Here is an 18,959-nt window from a genome sequence, read left to right as displayed (position 1 = left end):
GGCAGACGCCCACAGACAGTGGGGACACAGCCGGGACCAGCCGGGAGCTCTAGCCGGGGGGAGGGAGCCGGACTGCCCATGGGGAGGGACTGCTTGCTGGCGGCTGGGATCTGGTGTGGTCCACGTCGAACTCACTCTCGCCGTTAACAACCACCCTCAGTAACACCTTCACCCACGGGTAGGCAAGAAGCTTTTCTCTGATTGGTTTATTGTGGTCAGAAACGCGGGTCCCGGCTTCCCCCCGGGATTGTTTGGGCGTGGAGATTTAGAGAATTCCCGCGTTTCTGACCACGATAAACCAATCAGAGAAAATCTTCTTGCCTACGCAGCGGTGAAGGTGTTACTGAGGGTGCGCGTGAACGGCGAGCGTGAGTTCAGCATGGCTCCACAGAGGAGACTAGCTTACAACGCAGATTTTAAATTAAAAGCGATCAACCATGCAAAACAGCATGGAAATAGAGAGGCAGCTAGGGAATTCAATATCAATGAATCCATGGTGAGCAAGTGGCGACAGCAAGAGGATGACTTATGACTTGCAAAGAAGACAAAGAAAAGTTTTCGCGGGCATAAAGCAAGATGGCCGTGACTAGAGGACAGACTGGAGCGATGGATTTCCGAACAAAAAGCAGCTGGCAGAAGTTTCTCTACTGTTGCCGTTCGGATACAAGCAAAAGCGATTGCGAACGAAATGGGTATAGAGGACTTTAAAGCAGGGCCATCTTGGTGCTTTCGTTTCATGAAGAGACGGCAGCTTTCCATCCGTACCAGAACAATGGTTTGTCAGAGGCTGCCAGCGGATTACGAGGAAAAGGTAGCGTCTTTCAGGAGTTATTGCAAAAGCAAGATCGCTGAAAACAATATAGAAGCCAAACACATCATCAATATGGACGAAGTCCCCCTCACCTTTGATGTGCCGCTCACCCGAACTGTCGAGAAAACTGGAACACCCACGGTACCAGTTCGCACCACAGGGAAAGAAAAGACATCGTTTACTGTAGTTCTCAGAGTTTCGTCAGATGGGCAGAAATTATCCCCAATGGTAATTTTTAAAAGAAAAACGTTCCCTAAAGAAAAATTTCCAAATGAAATAGTTGTTGCCGTGAACACAAAAGGGTGGATGCATGAAGACGTGATGAAGACTTGGCTAAAGGAAGTTTATGCTTGTGCACTGCAGAGATTCTTTAATCTTAGAGTGCTGGGATTGCTGGTTCTCAATTCCATGTGTGCCCATAAAATGGATAGCGTGAAAGCCCTAGTGGAACAGATGAACTCGGAGCTGGCTGTAATACCGGGTGGTTTAACTAAAGAACTGCAACCACTGGACATAAGCGTTATTCGTTCTTTTAAGGCTAAACTGCGAGTTCTGTGGGAAAACTGGATGGTAGAAGGTGAGCATTCCTACACGACCACTGGCAGGCTGCGCAGGGCAAGTTATTCCACTGTGTGCAAGTGGATACTGGATGCCTGGAGTAAAGTAACACGCGATACTATCATCCAAGGGTTCGTGAGGGCTGACATCATTCCAGAATTTAATACCAGCGACGGCACCGAGGGTGCCAAACCTGACGACTCTGAGGATGAAGATACAGGCGATACAGCTTCGAGTTTGCTGGATGCCACCACCGCCCAATTGATGGTTTCTGATACGGAGGATGAAGACTTCGAAGGTTTCGAAGGTTTGGCTGAAGATGAATAGAGGCGACTAAAAAGTGACCCTGTTTAAAGACGACACTGTTCAAAGACGACCCTGTTTAAAGATTAATTTGTTTAAAAATAAAGCTGTTTGAAAGTTTCATAGAAGTGAGTGATTTTTCTCTGTATTTTGTTAGTGCTTTGATTCCTTTAGGCTGCGTTTAAAGGCTATTCCGACATGTTGCAAAGGTCTGCAAAATCAGCACCTTTCCTGTAAACCCGCGTGTTGGGGGTTAGGGGATTTTTTTTTACTCTTTCCCTTGGTGGTTTTTTTCACATTGTCCTGGACGGACGACTTCATTACCCTTTTAATTGCTCAAGACAAAAGGAAGTGGTGGGGGGAGGATGGGTGTGGGTTGTTTTGTCATTCCGGGGGACTCTTTTGCCGACCTGAAAGCGGAGGAGAGAGGTTTCTTCTCTGCGGAGGGATCTGCCCTGCACTGCGACACTGGTGAAGAAGCATCCTGGTTCTGAGATCAACGCTGACACCCAGGGTACAAGCACTGAGGGAAGTTTTTTTCCCTTCACTCTTTCTAACCTGGGACGACAGCCCTGGCGGTGCTATCTGGCTTCGTTGCTCCAGCAGCTTCAATGCCTGAGGGGGAACAACCGGGTCTGTGTAGTGAAACGTCCTTTGTTATCTAATCCTGCTAATTAGGTGCTTAGAGATGCTGAGTGCAATACTCGTTAGCACGTCTTCTGTTGAGTAAACGAAAAGCAGTTCCCAGGAGACTACAGAGACCAATACCAGAGGACATGTTGAGAAGGGCGACCACACCAGATGCCCAGCTGAGAGCGAGCAGCCCTGAAACAAGGCAATCCCGAACCACGGGCAGTCCGGGTCCCTCCCCGCGGCTGCTGGTCCCGGCTGTGTCCCGGCTCCCCACCTCAGCTGCAGTTCCCGGCGGGTCTCGGCTCCTGTGCGGCAGCCGCGCCTCCTGCGGGTCCAGCGGGTCCCGGCTGTCTCCCCGCGCGGCGGCCGCGCCTCCCGCGGGTCCCGGCTTGGCTCGCAGCTCGCACTTCCGGGGTGGCAAACGTCACAACTCTGTCCATCAGATAAGGCGCACCGGACTATAAGGCGCACTTCCGGGTTCGAGGGAAAATTTTAGTCAAAAGGGTGCGCCTTATAGTCGTGAAATTACTGTATTTAATTTCAGATGGGAGGTTGATTACAGAAGCAGAATGTAATGCCTAATCTTACAAACTTGTCCCCCAGAGCTGTCAAGAACCTTGTCTGCAGGCCCAAGATCTAAAGCATAACATCTGTATATTTTTTAAAGAGATAAGTTATGGCTGGCTATTTTCAAATTGGCCTGCAATTTATGTGGAAGGGAAATTTCATCATGACGTACATTTCTCTGGGGCATGTTTTTTTGTTTTTAATTTCTAGGGTGAAATAGTTAAGAAGTATACCCAGCTCAACCCTAAAACCTATGAAGATAGACTGGCATTAATTCTAAAGATGTGCATAGAGGCTGCATCAGAGGCAGTAAATGTAAACTGCAGGATTCTGGGAGTAGGTAAGTTAATAAATACTTTTCATATCTATTTTTTTCAACATGAAATTAAATCACTACTTATTGATTTAAAACACCTTTGTAAAATGGATCTCGTGTACTTTCTTGCACATTCTTAACAAACGTTTTTGAATGGCTGAAAATGAGAAGCTGACTATAAAGACTGAAGTTTCTCCAGTTTGTAACAACCATTAAACAATCTGTTAAGTTATAGTAAACTATATCTAAAAAGTGTTTATGTATTTCTCTGGATTTTGAAGCTCTCTATCTTGGCCTTGTGAATCAGATGCTCAAAACAGCTCTTGAAACAACTGCAGCTGAGTGATGTTTTTCTCTGTTGTCTGTTAGCCTTTCTTTAGGACTAGGATCAATTGTGCAGCAGAATTTTCAGATACACCAAGGCAGACTAAAAAGGCTAGAATGTTAGTAAATTTGTAGCTAACAGAGACAAAAGAAGCCCTTCTGCTGACTTCAGTTCACTTGCAATACACTTCTGTGTTAAACTGTGCTTATATCAGACAGGATAATTCAGTTTAATGGTGACTAGGAGATTTGGCCTTAGATATTAGTTATTTATAAACATGTTGATTAATGTCTTCTGGATTTTTAAGAAGTACATAGAATCTTCATTTTAGCTGAGAAATGTTCCTAAAAAAAAGTCGTTTGTCTGGGATGAAGACTTGCCTGAATCACACACTACAAAGAAAAGTTAACTTGAACATGTATTCTTTAAAAACAGCAGTAAGTACACAAAGCCATAAGGAGAAATGTTAACCATTCAAATCAGACCTTTCTTACACCTTTGATGTTCAATTCAGCTGCTTGTTTTAGAGCTTTTATGGCTACTTTGCATTACAGTGTTAACCCTGGAACCATGACTCAGTTAAGTAAGTTCTGCACAATAAAATGTTCAAACTTTACTGTCTAGAGCTGAACACCTCCAGAATAGACACCTACTTTTCAGTGGTCCTAAGAGACTCCACCAACTCAGGAACCCTCTCAAACTAGGGAAAACTAGGTTGGCTAATAGAGCCTATTACTGGCCTGCTCTGTTCAGTAGACAAATCTCTGAGCACAGTTTTGATCTTTCACAAAAAAATAGTATATTTTTAGATAAAAATCACTACTCTAGGTCTAGTAATTATATTTAGTCATTCTAAATCTTGGGAGTTATAGCAGAGTTCCAGACACTAATAGTGTTCCGGGGCTTGAATAATTTATTTTTGCTGTTATGTCTTTTGTACATCACTAACAAGAAACACAGTTATTAAGTGATTTGCTGTAATCTTGCCTGAAGTAAGAATATTAACTCTCTGACTAACATTAACCACTATCGATCTAGTTAGCCTCAAGACACTTGGTGCATTGTGATTAGAGGCATGGCATTCTATGAATTGTCTTCTTTACTTTGAGGGTGACTGAACACTGAAACACACTGCCTGGAGAGGTTATGGAGTCATCCTCTCTGGAGATACTCAAAACCCACATGGACAGAATCCTGTGCCACTTGCTGTAGGTGAACCTGCTTTAGCAGAGAAGCTGGACTAGATGACCTCCAGAGGTCCCTTTTAACCCAAGCTATTCCATGATTTTGTGATCTTTACATGTCAAAAGTTGAACTATCAGTAATACTTCAAAAATTTTCACTTTCACACTCTGCTTCAAAGCCTAGTATTAGGGGGAAAAATCATGTCATTAGAAAAAGAAAAATAGATTTTTACTAAAAGTCTGTTACACAGACTTAGTTTTTATTTTTCTCTCCTGTATTTTTGGGACTTAGGTATTTCCACAGGTGGACGGGTAAACCCTAGAGAAGGAATTGTGCTTCATTCTACAAAACTGATTCAGGAGTGGAGCTCTGTGGATCTCAGAACTCCTATATCTGATGTTTTGCACCTGCCAGTCTGGGTGGACAATGATGGAAACTGTGCTGCTCTAGCAGAGAGGAAATTTGGTCATGGAAAAGGAGTAGAAAATTTTGTAACACTGATTACTGGTACAGGTGAGTATGTCGTAGTTCAGTGAGACCCAAAGTCCAGCACCATCACTTAGAGGCTTAGCTGTTCTATAAGCATAAACATTGCCACTATCCTTGGAAAACCAAAAATTATTTTGCTACACTATTTGTTTGGTTTAGGGTGATTTTTAATTTACTCAGGCAAATAAAACCACTTCCATAGTTTAAATTTCTTGATGAAAGAAGTTCACCTTGCTACGCAGGCAAGTAAGGAAAATCTGAGCAACTTCAACTGGATTAATTTTGCATTTTTTTAGTTTCATAACTTAATTTTCTTTCAACTTCAGAAATACAAGTCAGATCAAAATATGTATCTAGAAGATAAGCAACTGAATATAAGAAAGTATACTTAAATCTCAAATGCAAATGTGGAGTAACTTTTCTCATGTGTTAAATATATAGTCTTTTAGGTGGTGGCAGTAAGAACTAGCTGATGAATCTACACCCAGTATGGGAAGAGGCAGCAGAGGCCTGCATATTTACATGTCCTGGGCCTTTAACATAGGGGTTTGACTGTCTAAGTACTGCATTAGAACTTCTCTAAAGTAAAATATTTTAAGGCCACTTGGATAATTTTCTGCATAAGGAGCATGACTCACAACCTTAAAAGATCTGTCATAGTTCAGTACCATCCACAGGCTTAAAAAAAACCCCAAGAATTATATACCATTTTGATCTATTTATTAATAGGAGAGAACTATAAGCTTGTGTATTAGGTGTGTCAAATAGACAAGAGTTCTTTAACAACTAGTAATTCTTGGGTTCTATTGTAGATGATCACTGATGCAAATTATTTTATCTTGTCTATATCAGAATAAGCAAATACCAGTGCCATGCAGAAATGAAGTCTTTAAAAACTGTTGGGGAGCAAGGGGTGTTTTTGTCTTTTTTAAAAATAGAAATCTTAATATATTTGCAGGAATTGGAGGTGGAATCGTTCATCAGCATGAATTGATCCATGGCAGTTCTTTCTGTGCTGCTGAGCTTGGGCATATTGTCGTATCCTTAGATGGACCAGAGTGCCTGTGTGGCAGCCAAGGATGCATAGAAGCATATGCCTCAGGAATAGCATTACAGAGAGAAGCTAAGAAACTGCATGATGGTATGTATTCACTCTGTTTTTGAAAACACTGTGGTTTTACAACTTCGTTACTTTGGGTCTGGAACCTTATGGGTACAGGTGTGCAACTGGATGGTACTGAGGCAAGGAATTTGGGACCTTTGACCCAGGACTCAGGTGTGGATGAGGTATTTGTAAGAGAGACAGGCCCCCTTTCCCTCTGGGAGCGGCTTTTAATGAGTGTGAGAGAGAGGTTCGTCCACAGAGAGAGAATGCAGGAGAATCACCATAAAATGCGCTGGAAGACCTTTGAGGAAGGGATCCAACAGCTGAGGGAAGTGGCCGTACTGGAGGTACTTTTTGGGAGAGGTGGACAGCATGGTAATAACCCCAACAAGGTCAGGTGCACAGGGCAGATGCTGTGGAATCTGGCAAACCTGGGGCCATCTCAATATACCACTTTCATTGCAACAATTAATGCCGAAAACAACCAAAAGACAGTGGCTTCTGTTGCTAACAAACTCAGAAATTTTGAGAGCATGAAATGGCCCAATGCAGGCTCATGTCTCTGCTGTTGTGAAGGAACTCAAAGAGGAGTTTAAAGAGGAAATGAGAAGGATGAGAGAGGAGATGAGGAAAATCAGGGCAGCACCAGTGTGAGTCACAGGCCCCAAAGTCAGAGACCAACACCCCGCAGCTAGAGAGAAAGGATACACTCCACGACCTGATCTGTGGTGCTTTTTGCGTGACCATAGGGAAGACATGGGAAAATGGGATGGGAAACCCACTTCTGTCCTGGCAGCACAGGTGCGTCAATTCAGGGAGGGAAACACTAACCAAGGGAGTTCTACTAAAGGGAAGGTAGCCTCAACCTCCCATAATCAAGGTGCTGGGCATTACAGAAGGGAGGCTAATCTGTCAGACCCCCTTGAAGGAACCTCAACTATGTACACCCAGCAAAGAAATAATACCCAGGGCTAGAGGGGCCCTGCCTCTAGCCAGGGAGAGGCATGGGATAACAGGGTCTATTGGATGATGTGGATCTGATGGCCTGGCACATCAGAGCCACAAAAAACATAGCGCATTAGTTGATACTGGCTCACAGTGTACCCTGATACCATCAGGACATGTTGGGGAAGAACGTGTTTCCATTGTTGGGGTGACGGGGGGATCACAGGAATCTACTTTGCTAAAGGCTGAGGTGAGCCTGACTGGGAAAGAGTGGCAGAAACATTCGATTGTGACTGGCCCAGAGGTTCCATCTATTCTAGGCATAGACTTCCTCTGGAGCAGCTATTACAAAGACCCAAAGGGATTCAGGTGGGCTTTTGGAATAGCTGCTGTAGTGCTAGAGGCCATTAAGCAGTTAAACACCTTGCCTGGACTGTCAGAAAACCCATCTACAGTGAGACTCCTGAAGGTGGAAGAGCAACAACAGCCAATTGCCACCTCAACAGTTCGCCGCCGGCAGTACCGGATGAATCGAGATGCCGTGATGCCCATCCACAAGATGATCCGCTAGCTGGAGAGCCAAGGGGTGGTCAGCAAAGCCCACTCACCCTTCAACAGCCCCATCTGGACCGTGCACAACTCTGACAGAGAATGGAGATTGACTGTGAACTGAGTGAAGTGAATGAAGTGACTCCAACGCTGAGCACTGCCGTGCCGGACATGCTGGAACTCCAGTATGAGTTGGAGTCCAAGGCAGCAAGGTGGTATGCCACCATTGACATTGCTAATGCATTTTTCTCCATTCCCCTAGCAGCAGAGTGCAGGCCTCAGTTTGCTTTCACCTGGAGGGGTGTGCAGTACACCTGGAATTGTCTGCCCCAGGGGTGGAAACACAGCCCCACCATCTGCCATGGACTAATCCAGGCTGCACTGGAAAAGAGTGAAGCTCCAGAACACCTGCAATACATTGATGACATCATTGTGTGGGGCAACATGACAGTGGAGGTATTTGAGAAAGGAGACATGATCATCCAGCTTCTGCTGGGAGCCAGATTTGCCATTAAAAAGAGCAAAGTCAAAGGACCTGCCTGAAAGATCCAGTTCCTGGGAGTAAAGTGGCAAGATGGACGGCGCCAAATCCCCAGTGAGGTCATCAATAAAATCACCGCGATGTCTCCACTAACTAACAAGAAGGAAACACAAGCTTTCCTAGGTGCCATAGCCTTTTGGAGAATGCACATTCCTGAGTACAGTCAGATTGTGAGCCCTCTCGATCTGGTCACCAGCAAGAAGAACGATTTCCACTGGGGTGCTGAGCAGCAGCAAGCCTTTGCCCAGATCAAGCAGGAAATCGCTCATGCAGTAGCCCTTGGCCCAGTCAGGACAGGACCAGAGGTGAAGAATGTGCTTTATTCTGCAGCTGGGAACCATGGCCTGTCCTGGAGCCTTTGGCAGAAGGTGCCTGCGGAGACTCAAGGCCGACCTCTGGGATTCTGGAGCCAAAGCGACAGAGGGTCTGAAACCTCTGAGAAAGAGAGAAAAAGAGATCTTAGTTGCCTATGAAAGAGTCCAAGCTGCATCAGAAGTGATCGGCATGGAAGCACAACTCCTCCTGGCACCCCAACTATGAGTGCTGAGGTGGATGGTCAAAGGAAAGGTTCCCCCTATCCACCACACCACTGACATCACATGGAGCAAGTGGATTGCCCTCATCACACAACACGCCTGTATTGGTAACCCGAATCGCCCTAGAATTTTAGAAGTAACTGGCCAGATGAAAATTTTGGTCTCACTGATGAAGAGGAGCAGAAGAGGTGACCCGGGCTGAGGAAGCTCCACTGTATAACCAACTGCCAGCAGATGAAACACGCTATGCTCTTTTCACTGACAGTTCCTGCCGCATTGTGGGGATAACCGGAAGTGGAAAACAGCTGTATGGAGCCCCACACGACAAGCTGCACAAGCTCCCGAAGAAGAAAGTGGATCAAGTCAACTTGCTGAACTTTAAGCTGTTCAGCTGGCTCTGGACATTGCTGAAATAGAGAGGTGGTCAAACCTCTACCTTTATACTGACTCGTAGATAGTAGCCAATGCTCTGTGGAGTTAGGTGAAAAGGTGAAATAAAACAAACGGGTAAAGAAGCTACCTGTGAAAGTTCGTCATGTAAATGCCCATGTTCCAAAGAGTCAGGCTAATATGGAGCACTGATACAACAAGCAGGTAGATCAGGCCTCAAAGATAAAGGTGTCCTGGATAGACTTAGATTGGCAACACAAGGGAAAATTGTTCCTGGCTCAATAGGCCCATGATGCCTCAGGTTATCAGGGCAGAGACGCCACATATTAGTGGGCACGAGACCAGAAAGTGGATCTAACCATGGGCAGTATTTCTCAGTTTATCCATGACGGTGAGGCATGCTCTGCCATCAAGCAAGCCAAGCGGGTAAACCCTCTCTAGTATAGTGGGCGTTGGACTAATTATAAGTATGGGGAGGCCTGGCAGATTGACTACATCACACTGCCTCAAACCCGCCAAAGCAAGCGCTACATGCTGACCATGGTGGAAGCCACCACTGGATGGTTGGAGACCTACCCTGTGCCTCACGCCATGGCCCGGAACACCATCCTGAGCCCTGAGAAACAAGTCCTTTAGAGGCATGGTACCTCTGAGAGAATTGAGTCAGACAACAACACACATTTCAAAAACGGCCTTATCAATACCTGGGCCAAAGAACATGGCATTGAATGAATATATCATATCCCTTACCATCCACCAGCTGCCAGGAAAGTTGAATGGTGCAACAGGCTACTTAAAACCACGCTGAAAGCACTTGGCGGAAGAACCTTCAAAAACTGGAAAATTAATTTAGCAAACGCCACCTAGATGGTCAACATCTAGGATCCATCATTCAAGCTGGTCCTACCCCGTCTGAACCCTTGCACACCGTGGATGGAGATGAAGTCCATGCAGTACGCATGAAAAGTATTTTAGGAAAGACTGTTTGGATTAGTCCCACCTCAGGCAAAGACAAACCCATCTGTGGAATTGTCTTTGCTCAAGCACCTGGTTACACTTGGTGGGTAATGCAGAAAGATGGAGAAACCCATTGTGTACCGCAGGGAAACCTAATCTTAAGTGAAAACTGTGTGTAAGGTATCATTATGCAGATAGTAATATAATAAGGGGAGGATAATGTCTTGGGTTACAATACAGGATGTGATAAAAACTATCTCTTCTGTCACCATCTGTTGAGAGTGGAAGCAGTGATCCTTATCTCCATGGGAGATATTCTGCTAATAAGCCATCCCTTTAAACCAGGTGGGGCATTGTTCTTTATCTTTTCACAACCCATCCTTCCTCCAGGGAGTTATCTTCTGCTAATGTCCCACTGAGTCCCACTGTGTGACTGATAAAATTACTTCATGCCATTGGAAGTTGCTCCAGCCAGAGAAAAGAGCCCAATATTTCTTACCAAGATAAAAACAGAGGTTTTGGGACACTAAGGTAGCCCCTTTCTCCACTGGACTCCAGAGGAAAACCAGATTTCTCTACATCACCCCTGAACCCCCAGAGGGAAACTGCACCTTCTACAAGACCACTGCTTCAACTGAACCACATCTGTCACTGCAGGAGGATGCAGCCACCATTTAATGGGACTGCTACCAACACCCTGCCTGACGGGGTGTCAGGTTGTACTCTGACTTTGTCAGGGTTTGGGGTTTGTTTCTTTGTAGTATTGTATTTCTATTTTCACTTCCCTAGTACAGAACTATTATTCCCAATTCCCATATCTTTGCCTGAGAGCCCCTAAATTTCAAATTTATAATAATTTGGAGGGAAGGGGTTTACATTCTCCATTTCAAAGAGAGGCTCCTGCCTTTCCTGGCAGACACCTGTCCTCCAAATTAAGACACACATTTACTAAACTTCAGTATTGGAAGAAATTTTCAAAGAAGGTATTAAGAAAAAATAAATCTGCCTTCTTTAAGTAGTAGGAGACAAGAACAGGTGTACAGGCAGCCTGCATATTCAGATCTTTTCCACTGGCAAGGAGCATTTGAAACCACTTATCTCAGAATTCCCAGAAGCACAGAGTACAGCTGGTCTTTTCTTTTTAAGCTTGGTGTAAACTACTCTGACAGGCATTCTGTGACATTTGGTTTCATTCACAGTGATTGTCTTTCATCAAAATCTTATCAGTCTAAATAAATTTTAGAATATTTATAATTTGTTTATTTTTGGGTCCAACAAGACTAGTGAATTACCGCACTCCAACTGTTTGAGTTTGATTCCCTGCTTCTGCAAGTAGTTTCCTGAATAATATGGATATGATTACTTCAGCTAAACTCAGGGTTGACAGATTGTTTGGGATTCAGTATACAAGTAAAAGAGATGAAAATATATTAATTGCCTATTTTTTCACTCTCTGACTTGCCACATTAGCTTTCTCTCATTTTCAGATGATCTGCTTTTAGTAGAAGGAATGTCAATGAAGGAGGACGAGATTGTTAGCGCTGCACATCTTATTCAAGCAGCTAAACTTGGAAATGCAAAAGCAGAGAGCATTCTCAGAACAGGTGAGAGAACATAGCCCAGAGGGTGAATCACTTCCATTATTGTATTTTAGGGGGTACAGAAATAGTAGTGCACTGTAACACTACAATCAGCCTGTACACATTGAGACCCTCTCAATATAGAAATTACTAATGGTAATGAGATTTTAAATATAAATGTTGGAGGAAATGTCAGCAGAAGTGTTAAAAGTATCAGTTCCAATTTAAAAAAAAAAGTGAAGTCTCAGCATTGTTATATTGGAAAATTCTGGGACATTTCACTGTAGGCAAGTGAATGGCTGGTCTGAAGCAGCAAAGGCAATTTATATTATGTGTTACTTTACATGGGGTATTTTACTGGTTTACTAGTTTTAGCATAGTCCTCCTTCACACATAGTGGTTAACACGAAGGTGGTTTGTTGACATGCATGCTTAATGCCTTGTTTTGTCTGTTCACATCCATAATGTTGAATAACACATTATTGTGCAAAAAAAATTGCCTTTTCTGTTTTACTTTCGAAAGAAAAGTTAACAGACATGTATTTCCTGATAACACAACACTCTGTGGAACAAAACACTTTACTGACTTTCCAGTGTTACTTGCTGCAAATAGAACTGTTTTAATTACTGATGCCAGAACTGCTGTGAGTATTCTACTCAGTTTCTTTTTACTTGATCTTTTCAGCTGGGACTGCCCTGGGCCTTGGCGTTGTGAATATTCTACACACCGTGAACCCATCTCTTGTGATCCTTTCTGGAGTTCTAGCTAACCATTATGTTAATGCTGTCAAAGATGTGATAAATCGACAGGCGCTGTCCTCTGTTAAAACAGTGGATGTAGTGGTCTCAAATCTAGCAGATCCTGCTCTTCTTGGAGCTGCTAGCCTGGTACTGGATTATACTACACGTAGAATATACTAGAAGAATTACAGAAAAATTACAGAATTGGACTATTCAAATTCCTAATGGGTGGAGGGAATACTTTCTCCCAGATTTTTCTTTGATGAGAGCAGCTAATGAATCAGAGTAGCACCAAGCAGTTAGTGACTACTTTAGCATTTCCTAATTGACATATTATCTTTTTGTATTTTTCCTAAATTTCAGCTGACTTCATTGGAAGTAATGTACAATTCTGGTTTTTTAAGCACTTATGTTGGTAAGCCTATACATTACTCTTGAGTGTGGCTGAATTATTTATGAGCATCTCTTGCTGTATGGGGATAATGTGTATGGTATGTAAAATTATTATAACTCTTGGGGATCCCTGTCTCATTTCCCACTTATGTGAAATGAGAAGTTTACCAGCTTTTCAGTTTCCAGGATTCTACCCACAAAGTAAAGATGATGTAATCACCAGTAGCAAGTAGTAATTTTAGTGGGTGGAAATGAGGGCCTCTACAATAAAAAAAGGCTACACCTAGAATTTCATTTTTATTAAGGATTTGGTAGAGGCAACCAAGTTTATTTATTACATCATCTCTAAAGGGCAGAGTCCCATTTTAGAAGCTTTGCATATGAAAGAAAAAAACCTACAGTTACTGAGTTTACAGCCTGAAGAGGAGTCCAAAAAACTGATAAGTATAGCAGTGAACATCTTTGTCTTCTGGTTATGGCCAATAGCAAATTGTTTGAGTTTTAGTCTTGGGGGATTTCTCAAGAGACTTAATCTACTACTTTCAGGGAGGGAGGTTGCTTATTCTTTGGTAGCCAATTAGCTGGAATTCAGCCACATGGCACAGCTGATCATAAAGAATCTGCCTTTCACTGCAGAGTGACATGGTGCATCCCCTCAGCCATTTGGGTGGCTGCAGGTGCACTGTTCTTGTCCTGCTTTCACCATCAGCTTTTAGGATGGAAAGTCAAATCTGATCCTTACCCTCGCCCTCAGAGCATTCATAGCCTAGGAGAAAAGTATGTCAAATACCAGTGAAGGCTTGCCTAAGTAAGCTGTGGTTTCTATTTCTTTAATGAGTCCTTGATATATAGTGCTGTCTTTATCCAGCTGCTTTTTTAGCATCTTTTCAAGATGCTGGAGAAATCAAAAAACCAACCCATCTATCAACTAATTCAGAAAGATAGCTCTGCAGGAACAATCACAAGACTATCTTGTCCTGAATTTAATGACCTATTTTGACATCTGACTCAACCACTGATATTCGTAGAAGTCCAGTAATGTGTTAGTACAAGGGCTATTTCCACACTTGAACAACTTCTCCAATTTGAAACCATCTTCTGCAACCATTGCTCTCTGATATACAGTGAACTTGGACTGAATAGCTCCTAGTACACTCGCTAACTCTGTGATATAATCTATACAGACTGTCTTTACTTCACCCTCTCTTCCACAAGGAATGCTTACTGGGAACTCACATCTTCAGAGCAGATTCCAGGAACACCACCAGATCTCCCTCCTGATGTCTCCAGGAACAACCACACAGCCTCTATACCACAGTTTTCTCAGACTTGACAAATAACTGGTTCTTGACTGTTTGCCAAGTTATACTAGGCTTTATGTAACCAAGAAGTTTTAGTTCCTTTTCCTACACCTCTTGATTTACTTGATGATTCCCATTACCTTCAATACCAGAGATTGAGCTCTCTGAGCAGGTCAAGGAGAAACGGGCATTTCTCTGCAGTGACAGTAGCTTAGATCAGGAGTACCGAGGTTCTAACAGTGAGCAGGCGTGCCCTTTGATCTTTCCATCCTCTACCATCACAAAGAATGCCTGGCTGGAATGCCTGGCTAGAAGTGGGACCAGGCTTTTGCTTTCCAGACTCTCTGAAGCTCTGAAATTCTGGTATCTCAGACTCAAAATGTTTCTCCAGTAGCTCAAGGGAGGGTGCAGGCACAGAAAAAACACGACAGACTAACACTACAGCTTTAACATCGAGTCATGTTAAGAAAATTATTCTTCAAATGATTTTGAAAATGCTTTTTTCCATCAATTGGCCAAGAACTTGCTGCTTATGTACAAGTGATTTATAAAATCAGAAAGAATAAAAAATCATATTTAACAGCGCAATAGTGGTTTTGTTTGTCTCTCCCTGTTCAGAAGCATCCTTTGAACTTCAGGTACTTTAAACATGAAGTTACTTTGGATCAGAGATTTTATGGACATTAGCCCCCAGTTGTATCCCAGAAGGAGCAAACAGATGCTGGCCCAGTATCCTTTAGAGTAGCCCATACTATGAAGATCACGGACTCAGTGAAGGCAAACCAACCTTTATAACCAATATTGGGAAAAACATGCAGAAACAAAATCCCTTTCCCCAGCTGTTACCAGTATTTCAGAGCCTAAAGCAGCAGGGCATTCTCATTACCTGCACTGGCAGCACTGCTCATATTGCCTGTTGAGTGTTGGTTGGTTTTGCGGCATCCTGGTAAGTGCAATGTGGTATCCTGACTGCGGAAGCCTTGGCAGGAATGCCACCCTCCAGCCCTCCAGCACAACTGCATGGGACATAAACAGCTTGGGCACAAGTCCCCTCATGAACTTGGATGTCTATAATCAGCATTACATAAGCAAACGGCAGCAGCAGAGTGCCAAAAGGTTGGAAAGCAAACTAAAACTGGAATTCTTAGTTCTGTAATGTAATTCATCTAACCAATACAAGACCTCTACAAGTTCCTATACCTTATTGCTTCATATAGCTGGTGGAAAAAGACTGCTTTGTCTACAACAGTTCTCTGTTACCACAGAATCCCAAAGAGTCAGGACTTGGGATCACAAGGAGACCAGCTGAGTTTTGATAGCTCTCTTTTTACAGATCATTGCTGGTGCTTTGCAAACCACATAGCTAATCCATACCAAATCAAGGTTTTGAATTTCTTTTTGGTCTCCTGACCATCAAATTTCCTTATTCAGTATTTTGAATCTTTGATCTGCAACCCAGACACTTGAAAATAACAAATTCATTGGTTTTCTGGTGGTCTTGAAGCTGTAGTCTTGAAGCTATCCTTCCTCCAGTTAATTGTAACAAATTTGTCAAAAACTTGCACATATTACCAATGGAGGCAATGGCAATTTTATATTAGAAAAAACACAACACAGAGTAAGGCCAGACAGAATTTATACCTGGATTCAGTGAAATCTGATCACCATGTCCATGTCAAATGCCATAGAGACATCACAGGCATTAGCAAGTATAAAACACCTGGGTTGTGCACCCCTTGGACCATTACAGATAATTATATTTTGATTAGAACTACTGCCACAGCACACGGTTCTGCAGAGGAACATGCTTGCCTGCCTGAGAAGTACTGCTGGAGGAATCCTGTTGGCAAAGACTACAGACACCCATGTTGTCCCTTCCGAAATACAAACCAGTAATCTATATATTTCCCTCTTTACTGGTTGCTCAGGAAAGAATAACATCAGAAAGAAACAGATAAGCTACACCATGTTGTTTTATGGCTGCCTAAAACTTAACCATGTTCCACAGGCTAAGAGGATGAATGCACAGTGCTGTTGTTTCCAGGCTCCCTGCTTTCATGAACCCATGACCTCTCCATCCCCCTTCTTCTTTACAAATGCTCATTGTAATTTCAGACTGCCTGGCTGCTGGCTGCCACCTGATCAGAAGCTAAACAAAGCAAGTTTTATACCAGGATGTATTCGGCAAGGATCCACAGCTTCTCTCTCAATACTGCATGAGATCTTCACACACATGCAGCTGGGATTATGTTTGAAGGATAGGAGTGTCATGGGTTTTTTCCAGATTCTACTGACTAATGCTATGGAGATAAGAAGCAACAGCGGGAAGTTAAAGCCAGTAAACAGGATTGAGCACACACAGCAAGCCAGAGGTAGTACAACACTGTCACATGAAGTTACAAAACAAAGTGACTGATACTGACCTCTGAAGAAAACAAGTCAATGTTTAGAAACACAGATGAGAAATTATTTGCCCAAATAAACCTGAGAATTGTTTTGCTCTATCACAAGGTCTGAGTATCTGAAGTAATTCTTAGACACAGAAAATCTGACTCCAGGAGTGCTGCATTTGGTTCTGAGCTCCCCAGTACACAAGAGATATAAGCATACCAGAGAGAGCTCAACAAAGCCACAAAGACTACAAACGAACTACAGCGTTTCTCCTGTGAGGAAGAGGTGAGAGCTGGAAGTATTCAACCAGGAAACAAGACGGCTTAGGGGAATCTTATCAGTGTATATAAATATCTGAAGTGAGAGTGCAAAGAAGATGGGAGCCAGGCTCTTTTCATTCATGCCATGACAGGAGACACTGAGCACAGACTGCAAAACAGGAGGCTCCATCTGAACATCAGGAAACACTTCTTTACTGTACAGGTATCCAAGCATTGGCAGAGGTTGCCCAGAGAGGTAGTGGAATTTCACTTCTTGTAGATCTTCAGAAGCTGTCTGGATATGGTCATGGGCGACAGGCTTGATGTGGTTCTGCTTGAGCAGGAGTTGAACCACTCTAGAAGTCCTTTCCAACCACAGCCAGTCCATGATTTTTGTGACAGCACTGATAAATGAGACAGTGAGCTAAGTATACTTAAATGTAAAATTAAGGCAGAAGAGGTAATCTGCAAAATCTCTGCAGAAGAGTTAGTGGAGGTAATCAGAACCCACAGTGCTGCATTTTAAGTGTTCCAGCAGGATGAAATATGTAGAAAATATGCAAACACATTCTTACACTCTGCAAACCCAGCATATAAAATACTGCTTTAACTTCTGTAACATTTCTTTGGCCTTGAATTCAAGCCTTTGCCTATTTTCTTGGATTGCAGCTCTAAGCCACATCCGTAGCCAAATAAAATATTCTGTAAGGTAGGAAAATGTGGTGATCAATAAATACCATAATTCAGTGAGCAGGAACCCCCCTAGTCTAGAATTTATCTTTCAAATTCTCCTAAATTCATCTTAATACTTTAAAGACTATATAATGCAGTGGACCTTTCTTTATTAAATTATCAGCTCATTTTGAACACCTTTCTTTTCAGAGCTTTTGAGTGTACAGCAAAAAGGATATTTTCAGTCAAGCTGAATGCATAACTAGTCAAGGCTAGCAATGAGTATCAGTATTCTGTGGACTTGCTCCAGGTGCTTCAGTCTTGTTGGAGTCATTTGCCATACCTTTGTGCAGTTCAGAAGATATCTTCTTGCCTTAATCTTCCATGGAACCAAGCTTTCAGACCTGTAATCCATCATTCTCATCACCACCAATCAGTAGTGTATGCATACACTTGCAAACATGAGAGTAGCTCCAGTCATTAGAGACAACAGTAAGGTACAGTTTAACTACTGCAGCCCACCTGGAAACCATTTATTTACTACCTTACCCACCGAAGGGACACAGCTGCCAGTGAGACAGCTGCTGTACAATAACAGTCTGAGCCTTGGTACACTGTAGTCTGCATCTGCAACCTTTTTCAAGCTGCCTGGGCCAACCTTCCAGTTTGTACATAAAAGGTATTGAAGTAATTATGCTACACAGAAGTTAAGATACTGTGTCTTTGATAAACATGGTGAAATAATGTAGGAGAATGAACAGATTAGAGGATAGACAACCAAGATAAGGTTTAACAGACCAAGGCTAGAATACAGCTCCTGTGACTGCTGGGTGACCCAAGGAAGCAGAATAGAGATTTTTCCTAGATCAGTTTGTTTCAGATTCAACCACCTTGGTGGTCAGAGCTTCAACCTTGAGACGAGCAGCAAAACTTGCTTTCATTTCTATTCCTTCTTCAGATTCTATATTCAAAGATTTTTCTGTTATACATATATATCTGTGAGACCTTCCTGTCAATTCCTTATCCTTCCCAACAGAGACAAGCATCAGTAAAAGCAAGTCTTCTTTTCTCTTGCTCTCCACCGCTCCAGTTCACCACCCTAGTGGGAGGAAGTGTCTGAAAAGGTTAGTGAGGACAAGGACACAGTTCAAAAACATCCTAACAGCCTCTACACCACAGATCTTTGCATATGAAGACAGCATTGAAAACCTAGTGGAACAGGACAAGTAGCAGAATACCAAAGGTCTTAGCTGCTCAGTGCCCTCTCCTGTGTGTTCAGCCTCAGACACAGCCTGTGACAGCAGAAAACTATACAGAACTACCTACATGCAGAAGGTAGTCCTCAGTCCCACTGGAAGCAAGATAAGCCCCTTAACCAGCCTGCTGTTTTAGTTTTCTTGAGCTGTTGTCA

At 43.1% G+C, this 18,959-nt stretch overlaps 1 protein-coding gene across 3 annotated transcripts in view; it reads left to right on the top strand.

The window, feature by feature from the left end:
* GNE (glucosamine (UDP-N-acetyl)-2-epimerase/N-acetylmannosamine kinase) overlaps positions 1 to 14,813 on the top strand; it is a 45,459-nt gene extending 30,646 nt beyond the window's left edge. For 2 of the 3 annotated variants that reach the window (XM_033084779.2, XM_033084781.2), the window contains exons 8-12: positions 3,083 to 3,212; positions 4,990 to 5,211; positions 6,146 to 6,328; positions 11,698 to 11,814; positions 12,476 to 14,813. In XM_033084779.2, the coding sequence (XP_032940670.1) occupies positions 3,083 to 3,212; positions 4,990 to 5,211; positions 6,146 to 6,328; positions 11,698 to 11,814; positions 12,476 to 12,711 (888 nt within the window). In that variant the 3' untranslated portion in view covers positions 12,712 to 14,813. Of the gene's footprint in view, positions 1 to 3,082; positions 3,213 to 4,989; positions 5,212 to 6,145; positions 6,329 to 11,680; positions 11,815 to 12,475 lie in introns of those variants that run through there. The other variant, XM_033084780.2, reaches the window with a different exon arrangement.
* Positions 14,814 to 18,959: the final 4,146 nt, after the last annotated feature.

The sequence above is a fragment of the Catharus ustulatus genome, chromosome Z (genome assembly GCF_009819885.2).
Source record: "Catharus ustulatus isolate bCatUst1 chromosome Z, bCatUst1.pri.v2, whole genome shotgun sequence".
Taxonomy (NCBI): domain Eukaryota; kingdom Metazoa; phylum Chordata; class Aves; order Passeriformes; family Turdidae; genus Catharus; species Catharus ustulatus.
Note: the sequence above shows the minus strand (reverse complement) of the source record. Positions and strands in the feature narration are given on the sequence as shown.